At 37.2% G+C, this 25,522-nt stretch overlaps 1 protein-coding gene across 1 annotated transcript in view; it reads right to left on the bottom strand.

The window, feature by feature from the left end:
• The window catches only part of LOC141933887 (phosphatidylcholine translocator ABCB4-like), a 50,544-nt gene that overhangs the window by 18,424 nt on the left and 6,598 nt on the right, over positions 1-25,522 (bottom strand). The window contains exons 4-17 of the mRNA XM_074848988.1: positions 24,243-24,336; positions 21,003-21,194; positions 20,488-20,659; positions 19,130-19,254; positions 15,940-16,111; positions 13,539-13,652; positions 11,427-11,537; positions 8,894-9,019; positions 8,503-8,706; positions 7,939-8,109; positions 5,290-5,451; positions 3,954-4,121; positions 2,942-3,088; positions 472-576 (exon numbers count right to left, since the gene is read on the bottom strand). Coding sequence (XP_074705089.1) covers positions 472-576; positions 2,942-3,088; positions 3,954-4,121; positions 5,290-5,451; positions 7,939-8,109; positions 8,503-8,706; positions 8,894-9,019; positions 11,427-11,537; positions 13,539-13,652; positions 15,940-16,111; positions 19,130-19,254; positions 20,488-20,659; positions 21,003-21,194; positions 24,243-24,336 — 2,063 coding nt within the window. The remainder of the gene's footprint in view (positions 1-471; positions 577-2,941; positions 3,089-3,953; positions 4,122-5,289; positions 5,452-7,938; positions 8,110-8,502; positions 8,707-8,893; positions 9,020-11,426; positions 11,538-13,538; positions 13,653-15,939; positions 16,112-19,129; positions 19,255-20,487; positions 20,660-21,002; positions 21,195-24,242; positions 24,337-25,522) is intronic.

A 25,522-nucleotide genomic window follows, 5' to 3' on the forward strand; every position in this document is an offset into this window, starting at 1 on the left:
AAGCATATGATGTGGTCTTTCTCAATTACTTTTGGTATGTTTTCTTAGAAATCCAAGGGGTTGAGTCCATGTAGGTACATACAGAGTAGTTTCAGTACAACCAGATCAGATGCTGACAGGAGCATTGCACAGAGCTCAGAGCAGGTGTTGAGGCAACCATTTACTCATGACAGAAGATTCAAAACCTGATCTAAACCTGGGCTGCTGATGTTACTATCAGCACTGTATTGGGTTTTCCTACACAGGCTGTGGTGTAGTGTGGGCCTTACACCCAAAGTTTCCTTTGCTGGTGAGATGGAGGTCAGCTTATAGTACAGAGAACATTTGAAACCTCTTACTATATTTTGAACCTATCTGATAGTGAAAGTTCATCATCGTTTTTCTTGTGTACTGTTTAAGGTGCTGAGAAGTTAGCGCAGTTGAGATCTAGTGCCTCAAATACCATGAACAGTTGCAGTAACCAAAACTTACCTGAAGAAAAAAAGTGACAAGCGAAATTAACCCAAAACCTAAGAACAGCAGTGCATACATGCTATTTGTCTCCCTGATGGCAGCCTCTCCTTTTTCTACAAACATCTATAAGAGAAAATTTTGAAAATTAGTTTAAGTTACAGTGCAATAATTTCCCCTGTTATTGTTACATACATGGTATATGCATTACGTAGTCTTAAAGTGATAACAAGTCCATTTCTTGTTGAACTAAGATTTTTTTTTTTCTTCGAGGTTTATTATAGATTGAAGTGATTTTGCATATCTTGTGAATGGAGGCTTCATTGTTATTTTGGCAAGATAGAATCAGTAACACATGTCAGTGAACAACCTACATCAGTAAATTATTATTGCAATTTACACCTGCAAAATGCTGAGGCATGTCTTAAGACTCTAAAATAACATTTCTGGAGTCACTGGCTGAAGACTATTGCATGTTAAACAATGATTAGTTAGAGAGAAATATGACACTTGTTCTTAATATGATGTGTAATATTTTACAGACCCATTATTTTTTTAGGCTAATACTCAGCAATAAACAGACTTCTATTGTTTGTTTTCTGTATGTTAACAAAAAAAAATATTTACATTGTACAGAGAGTTTGCTTTGTTATGGAAATAATTTTCCATTTAAATCTTCCATGCACTTATTTATCTCAAAAGTAGATAAATGAATATTAAAGATAGAGTATCTTCAAGCCATCATCATACTTCTATATACAGTAAAAAAATCATGGGTCATGAAGCAAGGAGGTCATATAGTTTTGGTTTCACCAAGTTCATAAAGCAATAAAGATAATGCTCCTAAGTTTTGATAACAGAAACATGTTTTATAAGGTTTGAGGTCTTCACGGTCTCTAAGTCTTTTAATTAGATGTTTGAGGGCTTTGTATATTCTTTGCTGTTGCATTGTGTTTGCATATTTCAGATGCTGAGTAACTATCATTATGTGGTTTTAATTTGTTTAATGAAGTTTAATTTGCTTTAGTCAAAATTTATCTATTGTTTGTTCAGACTGACTCCAGTTTAGCTTGTTTTATACCTTGGTGCATAGCAATAAAATTTACAATGCAATTATTTAAATTTTCTAATATAGATTTGTTATAAATCCTATCACATCTGAAAATATTTTTTAAAGTTTTTAGAGTAAACTAATGTTTTAGAAAGGAAGGACCTTAATTTTTTTTTTTTTTTCCAATATTTATCTTCTGCCCTTTGCCAGATTATTTTCCATGTTGGACTGATTTGGGGACAACTGCTTAAAGATTGCAACTTCATAGCACGCTCCCCTTCCGTCAGGGATGTTTCCTGTTACACTCTGCATTAAAAGCTGAAGTATAACACCCTCATAATAATCTTTTCCCAAACAGTTCTTTGGAAGGTGACACCTCGTGTGCAAATACAAAAAATTTAATATAGGCTATTTCAGTATCTTTCATGTTGTATACTACAGCTTGGCTGGCTATAAAAAAAATGCTCCAGTAAATGCACATATAACTGTGTTTCCATTTTTTCTTTTTTTTTGTTTTGTGGTAAAACTGTGAAAAACATGAGAAAACAAGACTGAGAGCCTCATCCCAAACCAGTCAAAACATGAACCCAAGGCTCGGCTTCCCAGGCTGTATTTGTTTCTAAACTGATCCAGATTCCTGTAGCAGACAGATAAGTTAATCATTGTCTTCTGCAACTCATGCAAGTAACATGGCCATATACTCTTTCTTGGTATGGCATACAAGTGCCATATGTCATATGTGTACATAAGTGCACATAAACACATACACTTGTACTCTCACAATCAGTTTGTCTCTCTCCTGCACTGTCAAAACCATAATAATGTCCTGCACTATTATCAAAATTAATACCTTTCTAACATAGTAGTGTGTTCTGACAGAAAATGTTAGAAAATTCCCACCAGTACAAATAAAATATTGCTTGCTTGAGAATGTAACTTCATTTTCTAACACCATAAATTCAGGTTTACAGAAATTCTCTCTATGATGAAAAGTCTACTCAGAAGTATTATCTCATATTCCTTTCACCTTGTTGCCTTTGCATTGTTTTGTGTCACACTATCTTCTGAAAAGCTGTGGCTGAGCACAAATGGGCAAGACAGCACAAGGATCAGCTCTCAGGCCTGCACTGCTCATGCTGACATACTGCCTTCTCTAAAGGGGTAAGGGTGAAGCAGATTAGGAGAGGTCATAGGAGAATCTCTCCTCATTCAGAATCTGGTGACCTGATCTGCTTGAGGATGTGCAATTTGCATCATTGCTCTGTAAGACATTGAACAGGCATTTTGCATTTTCCATAGCTAGGACCTTTGCCTGTCCTCACCTTTGCAGTGCAAATTGAAAAAAATGTATCATTTTATTGGTTTATCATAAAGGTAATTAGGAAATGACAAAAGGTAAAGCATAGAATGAAGACTTTTACTTCTTTGTTTTATACTCACCCCTATAATGTCTGAAATGATGACTGAAAATATGGGTTGCAAGGCCCCATTGATAATTGCGCATAAAGTTCCAATAACAAAGTATGGCCATTCAGTTTTATTCAACTCCATGATTTTAAAAAATGAAACTGGAGGTATGCTTTTATCCTAAAATAAAAGGATTCCATCAGGATAAATATAATACATTAATGGAGGGAAATGAGGGGTATCTATATTCTTTGTAATATGCTCCTTATTCCATATACCACGTTCAGAAACCACAAATTGACTATCTTTAAAAGCCATATTAATTAACTGCAGAAATTCTTACTGTTACTCAATACCCAATATTAATAACATAAAAGAAGGAAAAAATGAATGAATGTTATATAAACTCTCATTCTTCCAACAACAATTTGAGCCTTTCCCTGAAAGAATTAGTCACAAATCCCACTTACACTTCATGGGACTATACAGAAACAGAAACTGTGAATTTAAACCACTTTTTGCATTTGATGGTATAGAATTTCTCCTTACTCATTGCTGAATATGATGAGCAGGTTTAGGTCATTAGCCAGCTCGATAATTCTATCTTAATTTTCAGTCATTTATTTGCTAACACAGACATTTTAGACAATAGATAGCAAAACATTTAGACAAAAATAGCATACTCTGAATAGGAAATAATTACTATTTGAGTTATACGACTAATTACCTGTTTGGTTTTTTTCTTATAATTAAATGAATTAACTTGCTACTTAAGCTATTCCCATATTCAAGTAATTTTGTTTCATAATATTACTCAAATAAAATATTTCAAGTATCACAACAAAAAAATAATTTTAGCTTCAGGGGAAGAGACTTTTTCCATAGAACTCTTGTGTGATTTTGTCAATTTATGAGTCTTCAACCAGACATATAGGCTTCCTTCACACATTTTGTTAAAAATTAACTCTCTTGAGTGGGATCACATTTCTTTCTTATGCCATTAGTTATGGAAAACACATGCAGGTAAGAATACAGAGACACTCACAAGCTGAACAGATTTTACATCAGGTTCATCATTCTGTATTCTGAACCTTTTTATGCTTTTCTGAGTGGATTGTCTTCTCTGTCCAGTCAGTATTGATCCCTTCCACGCCTCCTCTGAGACAACTGGTACATTACTTTCTTCCTGTAACTGATCCTCAGTTCCTGATGCCTGAAATGAAACCGAATGATGCTAAAAATTGTTTATGGCTGTATTATCCTGTACTTTCAAATGATGATCAATTCTAAATTACAACAAAAACTTCTGTTAAGTAAATGGAGGATTGATAAGAAAAGCACAAGCAAGTACTGAAGTTTCATTAAGTCCTCTATACTCTGAAAAACCTGCCAATACACTAACACTTACAAGGCAGGGGTGGGGTGGGGGGTGCATGGGGAGTTTTAGCCACAGAGATTTTTTTTTTCCTCATTTTTTTGTCAAGTTAAACTGTTCTGAAAACATACAGGAGAGTTAATTAACTGAAGAAACCCACCAGAAAGCCTCTTCAAAATGCAAAAACTATATAAAAGAGCCTTAAAGTAAAAGAGAATAAGAAAGTCAATAAGAGGGACTTTCAACACAGGGAGGGAGCCATTAAGAATAGGAGCAAGACTTCCAGTTACTTCAAAGTTAAGACCTGTTTGAGAAGTTCAGGAGACAGCTTGAGAGATAATAAAAATATTCAGCATAGACCATGCCTGAATAACAAAACTTCAGGAGCCTGAGTCACTAAGATGCTGGTGATTTGAAAAGTACTTGCGTAAAAGAGTTTGAGTTTTCACAATGAGGGTGGGAGGCACTGGAGCAGGTGACTTGAGGAGGGTGTGGAGTCTCCATTCTTGGATGTATTCCAAACTCAACAGGACAAGGCCCTGAAGAACCTGTCCTGACCTGAGCGTCCACCCTGTGTTCCATGGGAGTTGGACTACATGAGCCACCGAGGTCCCCTTCAACCTGAGTTGTTTCATAATTCTATGATTTGGAAAAGTAGTCTGAGAATCAATCAGCTCCAGAACTTCATTTTTGCCACAATCACATTCACAGTCATCATTTTTACCTTCTCACATACTTAATTTTTAGTGTCGTACTTTTAAAGAGGTTTTTTTGCTTAGAATTCTTGTAATTCGCAACTTTGAATTAAACTTGCACATTTTACTTCATATGAAGTTTTCTTAATATGAAGTTTAGCACTCTTCAGGGGAGCTTTTTTTCCCCCTAGAGTTTCCCTATTTTGGAAACCCTGCAAAGATGGAGGTACCTTTGGGAGCAGTTCGATTTGGTTAACTTGATAACACACAATATGATAAAAGCTATGAAAAAATGTTTGTGAAAAAGCTACCTGCATATTAACAAGCGTGTAGTAAATTCCCTTTCGTTCTATTAATTCATTATGAGTCCCTTGTTCTGTAATAACACCGTTTTCAAATGCAGCTATAAGATCCGCATTTCGAACCGTTGACAAACGATGAGCAATAACAAGTGTAGTGCGTCCTTTCCTGACCTGGAAACAGCATAACGATGGTCCCACATTAGCATTGTCAGGTACATATATTTCCCCTCTTCACATTAGAGTCGAGTAACTGAAAAGTTTTCCTTAGAAATGGTGTTCTTAGCAAACCAAAACTGTCAATTGAGAAATGTTGAATTTCACAATATATTTCAATTTCTCCAAGATAAACTAAAGCAAAAATGTAACTTAAATAAAATACTGCAAAACATATTTTATTTGAAGATATGAATTAAGGTACTCTTTTTTTCATGCCCGACTATTTCTTTCTAAACACAAATATCTAAACTTCACTTTTTTTGAAACTGCTCCTTCAATATCCTCCTAGGTTATGTATCCAATTTTCACTGGAAAAAGACTATCTACCGTTAATCAAGTCAATGACAATTCTATTTCAGAGCATTTCACAAATATTAAAAATTAATCACATAGCAATTTTACTTGCTCTAAATTACTTGTGTGACTTCGCTGAAAGTATTTATCTAAAATTGTACTAAATGTATCTAAATTCATACTTCAATCTAGAATCAATCTAAAATGTATCTAAAACCAAACTTCTTTTACTCATGTTTTTCCATCTTTTTAGTTACTCACAAATAATAAAATAAATCCTATAAGTATGTAGTTTGACACAACCAAGATATATTCTCAAGCATATCGTTACAGTGTGTGTTGGGATAAATTGGTGTTAATGTCTAATGGCCCAACAACTGAATCCAAACTTTATATAATTCAGTTTAAAAATCTTCAGTTAACATTTGAACTCCTACATAATGGCTTAATAAGTGTTTTACAATTAGGAAATAAAAGAGAAAACTGTAATGTGTGTAGTATTCTCAATGAATTTCCAGCTAAACCTGATACCTTAATATTGTCACATGATTTTAAGAACTGGAAATGACAGCTATTCAAACCACCCTATAAGAAATAGTAGGCATTTTCTTGGCAGTCTGAAAGCTTCACTATATCTGAGATGATCTTAAAAAGTTAAAATCACATCAAGATGTAGCAGAAAATCAAGTTAATGTCCTTAGTTATAAAAAGCAGAACACCTTATCTGCATAAACAGTAAATGGAGATTTAGTAGGAGGTTTGGTGAAGCCTGCAGGGAAGAGTGGTCTACATTAGATCTGATGTAAACCTATAGAGGTACATGTTCAGCACAGTGAAGAAGGGAAATAGCAAGCAAGAGGAGGACAAATGAATGCTTGGCACATAACAGCTTGGCTTCGTCTTGCTTAACATCAGCAATCTGAGGGCTAGTCTAGTCTGAGCAAGTCTTCCTGGCATGCTGTGCAGAAACATCAACAGGGAGACTCATCTCACCATACAACATATTTTAAAGATGGGTGGGGGAGGCTAAATTAACTTGTTTAAACTAGCTGTCTAAGTTTTATATTGCAGCAGTTAGTTGGGATCCCACCAAATATGTCTCAGTCAGCAGTTCTCTGCCCTCCTGCCACTGGGATTCACTTTACAGGGCATGAGTTGGGAGAAAGATCCACGAGTGTGCCAGCCAGCGTAGCTTCACAGAGTAGGATGAATTATCAGTAATTAGGATTAGTGGACAGAAAGTCTAACTCTTGCTGAAATTAGTGGCAATTAGGTATCCTAGTAAAAATCAGGGACAAAAATATCTTTGGAGATGAGAACATAGATTCTGTTTGATTCTTCTAGACACAACACTGCACAGTGGGTAACATAAGGTGGTACTTCTGAGGCAGAATAGCATATGGAGGCAAAATGCTTTCTAAAGATATTGTCCATAGATAAACTGTGATCATTGCTGAAAATGTTTACGCAATGGTGGGAATTTCTTTTCACTCAGAGCATAAGAGTAGATGCATAGTGAGAGAGAGAAACAGAGGAAGGGAAAAAACCAATGAATATGATTGATTCAGCCTGAGGAATAGGTGGAACTATTTTGTAAACAGTTCATACACTTGTTTAGAAAAGACAACAACAAATACAGGATTGGCTATTTTTTTCATTTGTCTAGGTGGTTTAGAAGTTATGTCTAGATGGCAGTCAACATGTAGCAGCTGCTCTTGAAGACATCCCTGAGTTGGTTTTGAATCACTTTGCTGGGTGTTGATAAGAACATAGCTCACATGGATCCCCAAACCTGCTTGAGAATATTTAGCTCTTAGCCCCTGTTGAGCTCTTCACTGCTCCAAAGACTAAAGTTTGTTTGGGAAAGCCTGCTGCAGTTCAGCCCTACCCATAATATCATTAACTGAATTCCATGGGCACTTGCAAAAACACTTCACCACTGGGCAGTCTGCCTGACCTGATAGAGCTAGTACTGGCAAATTTCAAAACAGATTTTTAATGTATTTATTTTTTAAAGCATCTCACTATTCATCCCCATTTAGAGTTCCCAATCGTTGTATGAACAGAGAGTGTTTGCCAAATTCAAGCTTACCTTAGACTTTTTAGGGGTCTCTCTTGCAGCTCTTTAAACAAATGATCAATACTGACCTTGTCCAGTGCCGCCTGCACAACTGATTCACTCTCAGTATCCAAAGCTGATGTTGCCTCATCAAGCAGAAGAATTTTAGGATTGCGAACCAGAGCTCGGGCAATTGCTATTCTTTGCTTCTGGCCTCCGCTCAGCTGTGCCCCTCTTTCTCCAACCACGGTTTCAAACTTCTACAAGACAACCACACACATTTCCACAGCCCTCAGCAGCACAGTCCTTTCACCAAAGTAAGACAGTGTAAAGAAAAGGCACATTGGTGTCAGTGGCCCCGGCAGCACTTTTTCCTTCATCTAAAACGCTACAGGACAAACACCCACTTGGATATACCCGCCTAATCATTTGTGTCCCTGGAATTCCAATAGCTCTCCAAATGCTCATCAAGTCATGACCTAAAAATTTAAAATCCGCATTATTCTCAGAAGTTATGAAGAAGCTCTGCATAGCTCTGCCTACTCACAGCTCCAGGGATAGCTTCCTCTGTTTACGAGAATCCCTCCTAAGGGACTATTTGTCACAAGGAACTTTAGGAGAAATTATTTCAGCAGGGCAGCTGGTTTGCTTACATTGGGTAGCTTCATGATGAAGTCATAAGCATTTGCTTCCTTGGTAGCTTTTTCAATCTCTTCCATGGTGACACCCTCACGGCCATAACGAATGTTTTCTGCAATAGTAGTAGCAAAGAGCACGGGCTCCTGATTCACTACACCAATGATCTCCCGCAGATATCTTACGTTTAAGGTCCTAATATCCTGCCCATCAATAGTAACCTAAACAAAAGGAAGCAGACAAAAACTGTTTACTAAGTGTTTTAGTCAAGGAACCTCTCTCCCCAGGTTGGCCCACGCCTTTTTAGGGGAGACTTTACCATGTCATTGGAACAAGGGCAGTGAGACCAGAACCAGACTTCCAACAACTGTGACACACAGAGCAGTCATCTCACTTGAGGTATCTTACCGTGCCTTCCTTGGGATCGTAAAACCTCTGGATGAGCTGAACAGTTGTACTTTTCCCACAGCCACTGCCACCAACCAGGGCCACTGTCTGGCCACAACTAACCTTGAGATTCAAGCCCTTTAGTATCTGTGCATATATGAAAGGTAAGAAAAACATAACAGTATGTTAAAATGTCAGTGTAAATTTGAAGAAACTCTAAAGACTACAATAAATTTTTGCAAGAGAGCTTTAGCTAGTGAAGGGGAAGAACTAAGTGTGAAATTGTGGAAGGGCTGACATGGAGTTTTACTGCACTGTGAAGAGATTCTTCCTTCTACTCATGCCTTCAAAACATGGCATTTCACACCTATTGCAAAAGTTCTGCTTTCCATGCAAACTTACTGGCTACTCCCTCAGCTTCTCAGTTTCAGGTACATGGTGAAGACACCACATAGCAATCACTGCAGCTGTAGAGGAAAAGAACTTTTCTTTCCCTCTTACGTGCTGTTGGCCTATGGTAGCTTTTCTCTGTAGCTTTCTCTAGAGCTTCAGAGAGACATTTGTAAACCTCTGTGTAATGAGATGAAAGGGAACTTTTTCTTAGATATTTATTTTTCAGTTAACAAGGAGGAACAATTTATAGTTTTGGTTTTGCATATTTATATAAAACATCACATTATTTAATTACAAGTAACTCAGTAGAAAGCCATCATGAGGAAGTTCTTAGCTTAAAAGAAGTGAGAGAGTTGATATTCCATTAAACATTTGCCAGGACTGTTCTTGTTTCAGAACAACAGGGTAGAACACTCATTAATTTCAGCAGTACTAAAACCTCTGAAAATTTGCCATTTTTATCAAGAATATTTTGAATTATGAGATTCAGGTGATGTCAAAATGAGCAAGTATGAACTGAGGCAACCTAGTATAAACCCTCAGGCTACCTCAGAACTCCATCAAAAGTCTTTTTTTTCTAAGTTTTTCCATGGAAATATACTTATTACATTGTTAGATATTTACATGGAAGCTAGCCCTGGGAATAAGATAAAAGTTAAGATCCTGATGCAAAACCTGAAGATGCAAATGGAAACATTTTACTGATTTCAGTCAGCTTTGGGCCAAATACTTTGTCCTCCATTGAAGTGAGAAGAATAATGTATCATCTTCACAATATTTTCTTACACATAAACTTGCAAGATAAAAAGTGCTAAAAGGTATAATGGGCCTGTCTGAGGACATTATTTAGGTTTTGTCTCCATCCTACCACAAGCTAATATTAGAGAAGAAGCCTATCTTAGAAGAACCCTGATAAAATGTAGCCGTGACAACAGCAAGCCTGACACAGTTGTCGCACACAAGCACCTGCTCCGTGTCTTGGGCAGGTTTTGCAGCCCTTGCTGGGGAAGTGTTCCTGCAGCTATCACATGAGGTGAATTCCCAGTCGCTGATGTCACATATATCTGCTCAAGTTTAGGAATACAGAATGAGGTCCTCTGTTACACATTACCCTCTTAAACCTTACTGTTGTCAGCAGGCAAAGACAACTTGGGAGTGTGCAATATTGTTTCCATTAATACATTATGTTCCCTTGCATCCTCTGGATTGCTCATCATTCTTGTTTCAATTTGTTATGCAACATCCTTCACCCTTTCTCACCAGGATTAAATGCTAAAAAGGTAACCTTGTAATAAATAGAGGAAGAAATAAAAAAACAAAGCCCTTCTCTAATACTAGATAATAAAAATGTTTTAGAAACCTGGCGCAGAATTGACTGAGAGCAGTACTCTTTCTAGTCTTCATATTGATTCTAATGTAGATAATACAAATGCCAAGTGATTTCAGCTGATCTCTTTAGAAACTGGTGAGCTGGAATATTTTCTTTGTCTATTTATTTAAAAGTTGACTAAGAAAGTCCTGTTCTTCTCTGTCTTCATATCCTACCTGAACAAAATGGAAGCAGATCCCCTTTTATAGATCAGTGAAAACAGTCTTCCTTCACATTGGAAAAGATTATTTTCCAAGACATTCTTAATAAATGTATTTTTAGAAATCATTCAGACCTCTTTCCCAGTTAATTGCATCAAGGCTTACCTTAGTGAGAGCTCTCAAACAAAACAGCCTCTTCCTTCAAAGGGACAGGTTTTGCATTGCAAATGCAATAAAGTAGGTGTTGGATCTGCTGTCAGTTTCTCAGAGAAATACTTCTAACAGACTTACGGTGTGGACAATCTGGCATATCAATATACTGCTATAACATTTTTACTGAGTTAAAACAGGTATTATTACAATTAGTGATTTTCATTATATTTGTGATGTAAAAGGATCTCCAACTTTTAGCTTTTAGTGGAAATTTCATGCAGTTAAATAAATTAACAGCCAGCCTTTTAAAATAAGATATAACTAACCAGTTCAGGCTAAAATGTGTTATCAGTTCTAGATAAAAGCAAAGGTTTCCATTACTTCTATGACTTTTTTTTTTTTTTAATTATAACAATTATTCTTCTCTAAGGGAATCAGTTATCTTAAATGGAATCTGTATCACCTCCATAAGTAATACCTTAGTATCTGGCCTAGCAGGATAATTGAAGTAAACATTTTGGAATTCCAAATTGCCCTTAACATGCGTTGGTTTATAGCCAGCATCAGATGAACTGTCAATCTCAGGTTCCTGTGCAGAATAACATGCCAAGAAAAGGGAAAAAAAGAGCATTGTTTAGATTCCTAATGATATTTTATCATGACACAGGTCTGTGACATCTTAGACATTAATGTTACCATATAACAAGGCATAGCAGACCTAATTACAAAGTAGCTACAACTACTCATACATACATGAAGATGCCAGTCCAGGTCACTGGCAGATCTGCTGTCAGGGGTGAATAACCAAGGCAAATGCTCAGGGCCTTAAATCTTCACTGGTGTAAATTAAGGAATAGAGGAAATAATCTAAAACACCTGTGAAAGGAAGGAGTAATTTACACATTCACACCCAGCTGTTGCATACTAACAGTAATTTGTGTTCCTTCCTTTAGTATACTGTAGGAGACAGCAGCTGTGCCATATTAACACAGACAAAGGAGTAGGTTTTAATGTACTTTTTTTCATTCTTACCCAGAACAGTCTAGAATCAGGAACAGTGAATTAATATCCAAAGGCAGAAATATAGCTTGTGTAGACAAGGTTAGTTTTAAAATAGTATTGTAGTCGCTATGATACTATAGTAGTAAGTTTACATCCCCTGCCAGCCAGCCAGTATGTACCAGTGTACAGCCCCAGCCAGCCAGTGTGTACCATAAGTTTGATAAGTAAATATTATTGCTGAAACCAATCCTTGTCAGGCATGATGCTACTGTTACTGGTATCTCAGCTAGTTACTTGAGTTAGCACAGATTTAATTGCAACAGCTGCACTCACATCTCTGAACTACAAGGCAGATGTGACCTCAGAGGTAAAAATGTCAGCAAACGCTTCAGCATTGTTTCATAACAATGAAACAATTTGTGGCCAATTTGTGGCCAAGAAGGCCAATGGCATCCTGGCTTGTGTCAGAAATAGCGTGGCCAGCAGGGACAGGGAAGTGATCTTACCCCTGTACTCGGCACTGGTGAGGCTGCACCTTGATTACTGTGTTCAGTTTTGGGCCCCTCACTACAAAAAGGACATTGAATTACTCGAGCGTGTCCAGAGAAGGGCAATGAAGCTGGTGAAGGGTCTGGAGCGGCTGAGGGAACTGGGGTTGTTTAGTCTGGAGAAGAGGAGGCTGAGGGGAGACCTCATCGCCCTCTACAACTACCTGAAAGGAGGTTGCAGAGAGCTGGGGATGAGTCTCTTTAACCAGGTAAGAAGCGATAGGACAAGAGGGAATAGCCTCAAATTGCACCAGGGAAGGTTTAGACTGGATATTAGGAAGCATTTCTTTACAGAACGGGTTGTTGGGCATTGGAATGGGCTGCCCAGGGAGGTGGTGGAGTCCCCATCCCTGGAGGTGTTTAAGAGTCGGGTTGACATAGCACTTAGGGATATGGTGTAGTTGAGAACTGTCAATGTCAGATTAATTGTTGGACTGGATGATCTTCAAGGTCTTTTCCAACCTAGACGATTCTGTGATTCTGTGATAACTGTTATCTGATGCAGCAAAAATTGGAAACAACCTTAAGTTTAGTTATATTTTATATATAGTATTCAAATAACTCATATTTATAAACTATACAAATATTTTAATATTTTTTGACGTAGGACTTGAAAGTAGAAGTTATATTGACACATCACTAGAGATGTAGTCACTGTAAAGGCAATCCTTTAAATTATTGATAGCTGAATAGAAATATTCAGAAACAAGTGAACCTAGTTACAGAAGATCTAGAATCCTCTCTCAACTGTTGGGTTGGGGGTTTTTTGAAGTATACTTATTGAGGCAAGCTTTGCAAGATTTCTTTTTCTTCTTCAACCTGGTCTTCTGAACTATCAAATTAAAAAAAAACAACTGGTAGGAATTTACATCTTCCTCTGTTATTGGCTCATATTCCAGTATTTAGATGCTTGTCCTGTATCCAAAACTGTGTTAGGCAGAATTTTTAAATATTATATTGACACATAATTGCTATTTTTAACTCAGAAAGAAGTCAGATGTTCAACACTTTTGGATGACAAACATGACAAAGATACTCACATTGTCTATAATACTAAAGACTGCATAGGCAGCTCCTCTTGCATTGGCAAATGCCTCCATACTTGGTGCCGTCTGTCCAACACTAAAAGCTCCAAGTAATATAGAAAAAAAGACCTAAAGAGAAACAAACAACACCACATAATACATTGCTAGGAATTCATAACTCTAATTAGACAGCTTCATTTATCAGAGAATATTAGCTATTGCTGCTTCAAGTAGTTTCATGCATACTGTGCAATATGAGGAAGTCTAGAATCAAAGCAGGAATTAAACAGGTGGCAATCATTCAACAAAAGGTAAACACTGACAGCAAAAAGGGAATCATATTTCCTTCTTCCACGACTGGACCATAAGAAGCATATTATGTGGTGCTAATGGCTGGGATTCTTCTTTAGAGTTACAATAGAGAACAGAAGGACGTTTCTAATTCCACCTGAACTAAAATTAGCCACCAGTTACTTTTGTGATTAAACATATATAAAAATCTCTTTCTTTCTTCATATAACACAAAACCAAGGTTACTTCAACCCGAAAGGTAAAGGCACAGAAATCTACTCCATTGTCATATGGCAAGAACAGAACCAAATGTTTGAGGAAACTGGAAACTTCTTTGCGTGAAACTGAAATGGTTTGTTACATCAGAATCAGACTAATTTCTCATCTAACTTTTTTCAGCCTTGGGTCTGACTTTTTCATGTTTGTGTGTTTTTTTCTGAATACATGCAACTCTGCCACTCATTTGAGATGGTGGGAATAAAGGCTTATTTGCATTTTATTCTAACTGTATCTAAGTATTAAATCAAGCTTACATTACAGTCTAAATTGTTAGTGGCCCAGAGGAGGTGACAATGAGTATGGCTTTCTGCAAGGACCAGTGATAACCCCTGCTCTGCATGTATGTGCTGTTTGCCAGATAAGGCAGAAGCCTGGCTGCAGGTGCTCCTGCTTTCCCTGCCCCACCATTTGCTTTCACTGAGGACATGGGAGCAAAGCTTCTTCCCAACTGGTTTCTGCAGGGTGTTGGTAGTGCAAACTCACCTGCCTGGCTTTGTCCTGGAGTGGACAAAATCAGAGAATCACAGAATCATTTAGGTTGGAAAAGGCGTTTAAGATCATCAAGTCCAACCGTTAACCTATCACTGCCAAGTCCACCACTAAACCATGTCCCTAAGCACCATGTCTACACTACCTCCAGGGATGGTGACTCAACCACTTCCCTGGGCAGCCTGTTCCAATGCTTGATAACCCTTTCAGTGAAGAAATTTTTCCTAATATCCAATGTAAACCTCCCCTGCCACAACTTGATGCCATTTCCTCTCACCCTATCCCTTGCCACTTGGGAGAAGAGACCGACACCCACCTCTCTACAACCTCCTTTCAGGAGCCTCCTTTTCTCCAGACTAAACCCCAGTTCCCTCAGCTGCTCCTCATAAGACTTGCTCTCTACACCCTTCACCAGCTTTGTTGTCTTTCTGTGGACACACTCCAGCACCTCAATGTCGTTCTTGTAGTGACGGGCCCAAAACTGAATGCAGTATTCAAAGTGCAGCTTCACCACTGCTGAGTACAGGGGGATGATTACTTCCCCACTCTTACTGGCCACAGAATGGACTTACCCGCCTAGTCACAATGGGAACAATTAAATGAGATGCTCCTGAAAGACTCTTAGGTTTTGTTAGAGACCCTGGTGCCTGAGCATAAAGGAATGGATGGCTTCAAGAGCTGCTGACCTATCACAGATATAAACTCCTTAGCAGGCAGGTCGACATAACGCTGAGAGATATGGTGTAGATGGGAACTGGCAGTGCTAGGTTAATGGTTGGACTAGATGATCTTCAAGGTCCTTTCCAACCTAGTTGATTCTGTGATTCTGTGATTCTGTGACTGGGATCAAACCTTCAACCACACTGTCACACCTCAAGCCCTCCAACAAAAGGTCCAACCTGATATCAGTGTAGATAAAGACTGTAGGTAAATGAACTGTGTCTAAGACAGGAGCTAACATGTTACAAAGATAATGCTGCCTGATGCCTGATCTTTCTCTCCTGAATGCAACCACTGGGAATGAATCATGATTCCTAGAATTTATACCTAAGGCCTTTAGTAAAGATCTGGTGTGACTGAGTAAAAAATTAACTGCTAATTATTATTGATCCAAGCTGTCTTTTTAACAAGGGACTTTGAAGTATGTGACTTTTATGTTGTTACCCAACTTATAGAAATATCAGTGGTATGCAGAACTGTATTGGTTTTGGTTTTGTTAGCAGGGGTGATAAAGTGAAAAATGTAGTTTAAAAAGCTAACTTCAACCTCACTTAAAATTTAAAGTCACATATTCCAAGAAGATTATACAAGATCAGTATTTTTCATAAACATTGTTCAGCTACTGGTGAATACATACTGTAAAGACTTTTCCGATTGTATAATCATCGGAGAGTATCAAAGTGGTTCCATACCAGAAGGCCAAGGCATATGAAGCATATATCAAAAAGAAAGCAATACCCATAGAAATATTGGCTGAAATAGCTTTTTTGATACCAACACGTTTGGCATCTTCTAATTTTTTTTGGTATCTGCAAGAAAAAAACAAAAACCCAGAACATACAGGAAATTACTATTTTGTTCATTGTGTGTATTGATAAATTACCCATAAAATACATCAAAGATATATAAAAGATTTTTGATAAACAGTAATCCAATCCTGAGAAAGATCTTGCTAAGAGTAGAAGAAAATGTATTGACTGTCTTTCATGTTGTGACAGACTGAGCTGATCAATTTTGTCTGGAACAAGTACTGGATGAGTGGAAAAGGCTGTGCCAAGCTATTAAACAGCTTTAATCTTGTGATTTTCAGTGGAATCTTCCAACTGTGAGTGAATATTACTGATGCTATGAAGAAAGGTAAGCAGTGCCTAGCCATGGAAAGAACTGGCTGAAAGATGTCTCCTCTGAGTAGCTTGCAGTAGGTGTCTAGGATTGAAGATAAACTTTCTGAAGGAATGAAGTGTGAAAGTTGGGAGAGACCAATACAAATTCTAAAAGCAATTCTGATGTATAGGAGGACTGATGAAAGTACAGCAATGTTAAAATTGTCAATAACAGGAGAAATAAAATACTGGTATTGGATCAGAAATAAAGATAACAAGGATGGGATAACTGTTGCATGAGTGTTGAAATACATTGGAAGGTAAAGAGAAATGGTGATATGGAGAAAATGGAATTAATTTATGTCAAAATCTCTTTGGTGATGAATGTAAAATATATTATTGGGATGATGCTTGTATCTGATACTCTAGATTGGATTTGGACATGGACAGAGAATGATTCAGTCAGAAATGTGTGACTGTGAGAGATACATCATAAATATAGACTAAGGAATTAAATGGCAGCAATAGCTGTGTGACCCATGTGCTCTGGGAAGTGATAGCTGGGAAGTTTCTTTTTTTAAATAGTCACTGAACAAACAAAAGGACTTTTTTTTTTTTTTAGAATTAGTTTAAGGTTATTAAGATAAAGGCTATTAAGATAAAGTTATAGATAAAAATCAAGGATGGAATGATTGCAGGTTGAATTAGTTAAAGTAATTACAGATGAACACACCCAAAAATTATCTTCAACAGAGGTTTTCTTGAACTGTAGTTCAGCCTCAACTTACAAAAAAAATACCCCAAAAATGGGCATGGTGCCAAAAGAAGTATGACCAGTGTGAATCAGGGTATTTTAATTACCACATCTGACCTGAAAGGGAAAGCAGTAAGGAAGGAATGTACCTTTCATGGTGATCATGGACTCTTTATTCCAGAGTACTGAATAAACTGGCAAACATAAAAGTAAAGACTTTTAGTGATTATTTTCAAATTATGGATAGAGCCACAGGACTGAACTATTAAGAAAGAAGCAGTAACCTGAGAAAATACAAGCTTGTAGCCTGGCAAAAATAGCACATAAAACTTACAAACAAATCCTGAGGAAAACAATAAAATCATAAATAAGTAGAAATAAAATAAAGTCAAACTAAATGACAGGACATAAAAGGTGTCATGGGTTATGAAAAAGATTACTTTTCGTTAATACTGTTTTTTTCTAGAGAAGAAAGACACAATAAAACTAATCCATTGAGACTTCATTAATGCCATCTAATACCAATTTATCTTAAAGCCATAGGATAAATTACTAAGTAAACAGTAGTTGTGAAATAATAAAGGAAAAGTAAGGTAAAGAACTGCTTGAAGCAAGATAGCAGTGTTCAGCAGGGAGCTGTAATACCCAATGGAGTTGACAACATAAATTCTTCAGTCAGTCTTGGGATTCATTGTTTTTACTTATTTTAATGACCTGGGCATGCAAACAATACTCTGTATAATGAAATTTCCTGATGGTACAAAACTGAGAGGATGAGTACAGAGGACCAGTGAGAGGACCAGGACAAAAGAGTATGAAATGTCTTACAGAATTAGATATATGATGTTGGAGGGTAGTAATGAGAGAAGTAAATGAACCATAATTATGTAAAATAAAAGATGACCAGTGAAATGGCAAACCTATACTGTGTGAGAACACTTAAAGCACTTAATTACATTGTCCTAGCAAAATGCCACCTGAGAAAGTCTATGATATATTTCTATAAACAGCACAGGAAAGTAAACCCATGGGAGGGAACTACTAAAGCAAATGTTCAGTGCTGGTACAGTAAAAGTTAATATATAGGAACTATTAACATTTTGTCAGAAAGAGATCTCAGGTCTTCAGACAGTCAAGCAGTAGAATAGCCTCCCTGCAGCAGTAGAGTTAAAAAGCCTACCTGGTTTTAGGATGGAGCTTTTATGCTAATTAGCAAGGGAATTAGATGATACATTGGCTTACTACAATAGCAGGAGCTGCTCCCAGTGATAGAGGAGGTCCTTCCCACTTCTGAGTCATGAGGAAAGACCTACATCACATTTAGCGCACTCATGACAAGTAGTGGCTGGCAAACGGTGCTTTAAGGATGAGTAAGAAAAAGAGGTGATGTGAGGTATGGGGGTGATGAACAGCACTGGGTAACTAAAGAAAGATGCTGAGGTGAACTGGGAAGTGAGGTGTAGATACCCAAAGGACTTCTTTCAGCCACCTGAGCTGGGCAGCAGCAGTGACTGGAGCAAAAAGGGAGAAGCAAGTCAGGGGATGTGTGAGTGTTTTCTGTGGATGACACAACTCTTACTGAACTTTGAGTTTGAAAAACTCCTGCCAGTATCTGTGGTCATGCTAGTTATCTTCAGATAAAAGATCAAAAAGATGGCAAGAATGATGTTCCATAGCATAATACAAAGAACTACATGTGCATGACCTTGGTTTGTGACCTTAGTGTTATACTTGTCTTTTTTTGCAACGTGTCTGCCTTTTTTGCTTTCAACTCTGGCTGGGTTTATGAAGCCTGTAAGACCATATTCCTTCTGGGAAAGGAACTGCATCTCTACATGTTTTATGATGCTTTTCGAAGCTAATAAAAAAGTAGAGAAAAGAAAAACATCAGCAGCAAAGATATAAAAAAAAATAAAATCTCTTTAGTCACTATTATAAGAACAGCCAACATATGGAAATTTTATTCTCACCTTTCGATTTCTTTTCTCTGCCCTCCAAATGCTACCACAGTTCGAATTGCTGCCAGAACTTCCTCTGCAACAGCTCCTGCTCTTGCATATGCAGTTAGCTCTTTGTTAGTGAATGCAGAAATTATCTGTGTAGAAGCAAAATATTTTAACTCTCCCATTCAAAGAAAACCAGAACGAGCTCAACTGTTGTTCTGATGTCTAAGAATTCTTAATTTATTGTACCAATTTTCCTGTCTACTTTTTTTTTTTTATTATAAAGATTTATAAAAGAATCCATATTTGACTTCCAAGGCAGAAATTTGATGAAAGGCATTGTGACAATGCTTGCACTGCATAAAATACATTAACTAGAAAAATGCACGTTATCTGCTGCCAAAAAATGAGGTTGGATTTTCAGTTTTACACTTTCATCATTTTGGAAACCCAGAGTTGCTGACTAAGATCCCTTACACTTAGAAATACTTGCACCGCCACCATCAGGCAGTTCTGGTTTGTGCCAGGATAAGTAGTTGCCCCACAAGCAATGGGAACATTCATGCTCCCAACACAGGTTGCAGATGAGATTACAGCAGAGTACTCATGCGCTGTATTAGGGACTGCACATGTTAAACAGGGTTGGGATTTTTGTTTTAGCTGAAGGGTGAGGCTGGCCAGTGTCCCTGAAACTCAGTTGGTACTCAACACCCTGAAGCCCCTTTGAAACTCCTAGCCAAAAGCAATTATATTTCTATAGATGAAGTCTATTTCTCTCTCCGAATGGCCTGCATCTGCTTCTGGAGTGCTGTTTCCAGTAAGTTACTGGGAGTTGAGCAAATGGTAAAGGGACAATCTGGAGCAGAGTTCCCAGTGTGCCGGCTGCCTGGCAGTGTCTGTCCCTGTCCTTGGGCTGTCCCCGGGGGTAATGCCCTTCTTGCCGTGGGGTCAGAGCCCACAGACAGGCCTTATCGCAGGACACCTGATTCGCTGCAGGGTCATGCCAGCACTTACTGTCAGTTACCTTCAATGACTGCAGCTGTGCCCTTTTACTTAATTTCTATATTTATTTATTTATTTTTACTGACCTTGGTTATTTTGGTGTAGTTGTCATGGAGCCCAGGCAAAGGTACTGCTCATTTACCCTTTCAAAGAACGGTATGTTAGACTTACATAACCTTTGCAGCAGCATAGCTGACTGCATGAAGGCACTGCACTTCTTCAGCTGCACCGGTGTCATGCTGCACCTGTTCACACCTTTCTGCATGTGGGCAAGATCTAAATTCACTAAGAGCCAGATTTCATTTTTAAGTCTTACAGATACCAAATGGGAGTATAAAAGATATAGCTCATCAGTTTATCGAAAAAGCACACATTTTGCCTACCTTTGCCCAGAGAGCTGATGAGAATCCCAAAACAGGACTGAGTGCCAGAATCACAAGTGTTAATTTCCAGCCTTTTGTAAAACCAACTATAAATCCAGTGAAAAAGGTAGCCACTGCCTGGAAGAACATTGCAATTTTTTCTCCTATTCCTTCGTTAATCTTGGAGATGTCACTGAAAAAACCAAATTATATCCAAACAAATAAGAGAGTGTGGAAAAGGCAGAAGTGAACTCTTTGGATGCAGTACACATTGTCAGTGTTTCATGATGTTTCTAACACTTGCAATTCAACACAGCTACAAGTTTGCAGCCACAAAGAACATGGAGCAGAATTCTCCAACATCTCTATTCCTCAGGCTCCGTTTAAATGATCCATACACATCTCCGGATTCGTATAAGTAATAGTAGAGCTTACAGAGGAGTTTAATAAGAGAAAATAACATTGCAAACAAACACCTGATTTTCAATAATTAGAATTAATGCTTAGTTGGCAATTAACTGATATTTAATACTTACTCTACAAGTCTAGTGTTAAGTTCGCCTACATCATTTACATCAAACCATCCAATCTCCTGTCTCATTACAGCATGAAAAAGTTCTTGTCTGATTCTTTTTATTTGCCGGCCAGCAGCCAGTGTCCAAAATGAAACTTGAATGTAAGCAGCAAAAAGGACACCAGCTCCTATTCCAGAATAATAATATGCATATCTGAAAAGAAACAAAAAGATCAGAAAACGAATCAGTTCTACTCCAAACAGGGCTAGGTGCCATTTCTCTTTCTTCACTACTATGAAGATTTTTAAAGGTCTTTCAGAATAAAATTTCAGTTATCTTTTGCTAACTTATTATACAACTTCCACAAACTAAAAAAAAAAAAAAAAAAATTAAAAAAATAATGTCTCAAAATCCATGAAGACATAGATTAAAAAAACAAGCTTAGAATGACGTATTTACTCTTAGAAACACTTCTCACAAAGAATGAAAATTAAGGCAGGGGTTTTTAAAATGCTTGTGATATAAAAGCAAAAATAAGTTTGGTTTTGGGATATCCACCTTCATTTAATGAAATAAAGATAGAAACATTAAATTTTAATTGTTTGCATGCTATCATAATTTAACTGTTTTGTTTAGTCATCTTTGAGAAATGTTGCTTTGGTTTTAAACTTGCATAGATTCCTAAGGAAAAATAAGCAAATTAATGCCTAGGTACTATTCATGCAATTGCAACAAAATAAGGCTCCAAACATACAAAAAAAGAAAAAGCAATAAAGAAAACTATTCTAAGTACTTTTATTATAAATAATGCCAAAGATGTTTTATTTGTGATTGCAATTAAACAAAATATTTCATATTTAAACTGAAAAATATTAGTACATTAATGAATAACTTAAATAGCTGAATGTTGTTCTTAAACATTGCCAGCATAATAAAAAAGCTACAAAAGGCAACAAAACTAGGGAAAACACAGAATCTACGCGTTTGTTTGAACATTCAGTTTATACCAAAACACAATGGAATTAATCTAATTTTGGTTCAAAATCCCTATTAATTATGGTTATTTTATAATATCATTAGCAACAAGTAATTGGAAAATAAAAAATATGACGTTGTGAATTATTTATTTAATGACAGTTGTTAAGAAAGGTATAGCTATGATTTAGCCAGCTTTTTTGCATGACAAATATACCTAATGTTTATGTTTAGATTTCAGTTCCAGAATTGAGCCACATAATTTTGGTATCAATAACTCCTAATTCTTATCCTATGCAGTGGTGTTTGTACAACAGGAGTAGAATTTGACATCTGTAATGTCATACTCCCTTCAAGGAGCACACTCTCTCAGCTTGCTTACTTACAAAACAAATACATTTCTCTGACGTTGAGCAAAAAGACTAGGGTTTTCTTTCCCCTTCAGAAAAGTGGTGTGAAAAAAGGGCTTAAAAAACTTGGAAACAGAAGGAAAACCTGGAAAGGGCAAAGGATAACATAAGAAGAGACAGGGTATAGGTAGACAGAGAAAGAAAAAGAAATAACCGCCCTTTAACCATAAACCTGGAAATTGCTCAGGCAATGACACCATGTGTCCCCACAGCCTGTCTCTGAAAATAACTGGTGCTTAACACCTTAGAAGACTGTGAAAAAACATTATTAGACTAACATGAAACAGCTTGTCAGTGAGATAGTTTAATCGCACCTACTGTTGCATCTCAGTCCCTATTGCAATTTTATCTGATCAGAATAAGTTCTTGACCTAGTTTATATTTTTCAGTTATGAGCTCTGCAGATTTGTTGGGCATTATATAAAAAGTATTTCTTTTATCAGTTTTAAATTTGGTGTCTCTCAACTTCACGGTCTGTTCATTGTCCTTCTAGAAGAAAAGGGTACCAAAGAGTACTTGATTTACCTTCTCAGTGGCAATCATTATTATTATTTGGGTGACCTTTAGGTGATATTCCCCCGTGTTTGTAGTGTCAAAGACTAAATGAAAAATGAAAACCTGGAAATTTAATGGAAACTCCTTCATGCATGACTTCATAATGTCCTCTTGGTTTCTTTCTGGTAGAGTACGAAGTGTTTGTCTTTAAGGGATGTCTTGCAGAATTTCTCTTATTATCAACAAATGTTTAATGTGTGATCCTGTGCAGTAAGAACATGGAGTGAATAAATGGCTTACCTAGGAAGTTATCATGAGCTTTTGACATTGAGGGGATGCACAGGGAATGAAGAAAGGGAGTAGGTTCTCTGAATTACAAGAAACTTTGTTTCACTTCCTTTCATAAAACTGGATCCAAATAGCTGATGGAATTATGTGAAAACAGTATCCACAGTTTTCATACAGCTACTACGGTCTCCCAGGTACCGCCCTTCAAAAAGTTTATTAACTGATAGCAAATATGTGGTTCGGCTATATAAGTAATTCATTGACTTTGCTGACTGATGTGATGTCATTTAATTATGGATAAAAAAAATAAATTCAGGGCTTTGCATGTGATCAGTTCCAATATTTTAGGAAATTTGTTAGGCATCAGTCAAAACACTTGTGGTTTTGATGAAAATGAGAAAGCCAAAGGGCAGGAAATGGGGAATCTCCACAGAAGCTCTTACAGAGCTGGCACAGCGCTCCTTCAGCTGTGGGAGGTCCCACTCCCAGGACCTCCCTCAGAACCAGGTGCATGGCAGCCATTCGTGTATTGGACTGTGCCTTACTCTTATGGTGGTTACCCACTGAGAGAGGAAGGAAAGCAGCAGAGAAAAGGAAAACAGATGAACAGGAAAGTTGTGGCAGGAAGAGAGAAGCCAGCTTGCCAGGCAGGCAGGGCTGGTGGCAAAATGAGAGCTGGAGAGTGCAAGGGGAGGATGAGGATTGAAGGGTGTGGGCAAGGAGGAAGAGCAAGAGTAGGAGGACACATTGAGGGAAAGGCATGAGAACTGGCATGGGAGGAGAACAAGGTATCCTGGCACATGAGAAACGGAGGAATAACCCTTCCTCTGAGCTTCTGTCACAAAGGTTGTAGGTTTGCAGGAGCCGTCTGGCACAGACTGGGATGAGAGTGGGAAAATGCAAGGTGCCCCTGACTCATATAATGATGTTAACCTAAAGACATAACAAAAAATGAATTCCTTCAGTTCCATGAAATATTTATAATGAGATTAATCTTGGGCTATATATTAAAATAATCTTTAGAGGACAATTTCTTGAGATCTCTATTACAAGAAAAGAATAGCCATGAAGTGAATGAAAACTTTCCTTTTACCTGGTCATTTCTTCCTCCAACTTTCCCATCAGAGTATAAGAAAAAATTTCTCTAGAAAAATTCACTGATGTATGGTTCAATAAAGAAAAATTTGCTAGAGAGAAAATTAGAGGAAAAAGGTACTTAATTATTTTTATTTAATCACATGATAACAATTCCCTTCTGTAAGCTCCTGTTGCAACAATGCTGCATGAAGATTAAGAGCAGTCAGCTACCTAGCACCTTACCTAGCCCCTGTCCATGTTTAAGGGAACTGGAGCTATGCAACACATTACAAAGCATTTTCTGAAGCCAGCAGTGAATATTCTACCTGTAATACAATAAACAGTTAAAAAACTAGCTAAGTTCATCTACTCTACAATCACTAGCCTGAATTCCACATTTCAAACATAGTATTTTCTCTGGAATGTGTGCTGATTTTGTGAATATTTATAAAACAATACACTGGCACTATAAACCCCACCTAATTTAATAGTGCTCCAGAGTGCTTTACAAATGTAGATTCATAAATAAGTAAAGTTCAGAAAATTAATGAATATGCTATTAGGCACTTCTTTCCAGTTGTCCAGGGGACATGTTTTTATTTAACTAATTCTTGTCACAGGTTAAAGGGGTAATTAAATTGTATAAAGATTTGTCTACATGTGAAGCTAATGAGAATGAGCAATTCTGGAATGTGCACTTGGCACTTTAATTTCAGAATAAATGTCCCTTGTTCTGGTTTGGCTCTGCAGTAAGAAGTGATCATAACAAGTTTTCAGAATTAGATACTGCACTTTATATTTACACTTGATTTAAACCTAGATTAATTTTCCCATGCAAATACTGCTTAGTAGAAATCAAATTATGAGGCAGAGGTGGCAACACTTAAAGTTCGACTCTTTTTGGGATGCTTTGAGGAATATCATTATATCTCTCTGCACCAGTAACAGTCAATCTTGTCCAAATATTCAGAGGGAGTGGTTAAATCCTTTTGAAATCAATGCTTGACAGGTAAATTAGGTGATTAAAATACACATAATGCTCTTTAATTAAGAGCATTTGGCTGAATCATGCAACTATATGAACATAGTATTCAGCTCTTTGCCCTCTGTACCTTGTCTACTTCTCTGTCGAGGAAGAAAGTGGTGTTGGAGAAGTTGTGGGAAATAGCATGGAAGTCTTTGGAAAAGTTTAGGATATTCCACATTCATGTAACATAAGCAAGATTCCTACTGGTTTAGAAGAAAAAGACAAAGTTGATGTTTGGACAAAAGGGACACTTGGCTGCATCTCTTTGA

The sequence above is a fragment of the Strix aluco genome, chromosome 1 (genome assembly GCF_031877795.1).
Source record: "Strix aluco isolate bStrAlu1 chromosome 1, bStrAlu1.hap1, whole genome shotgun sequence".
Classification (NCBI taxonomy): Eukaryota; Metazoa; Chordata; class Aves; order Strigiformes; family Strigidae; genus Strix; species Strix aluco.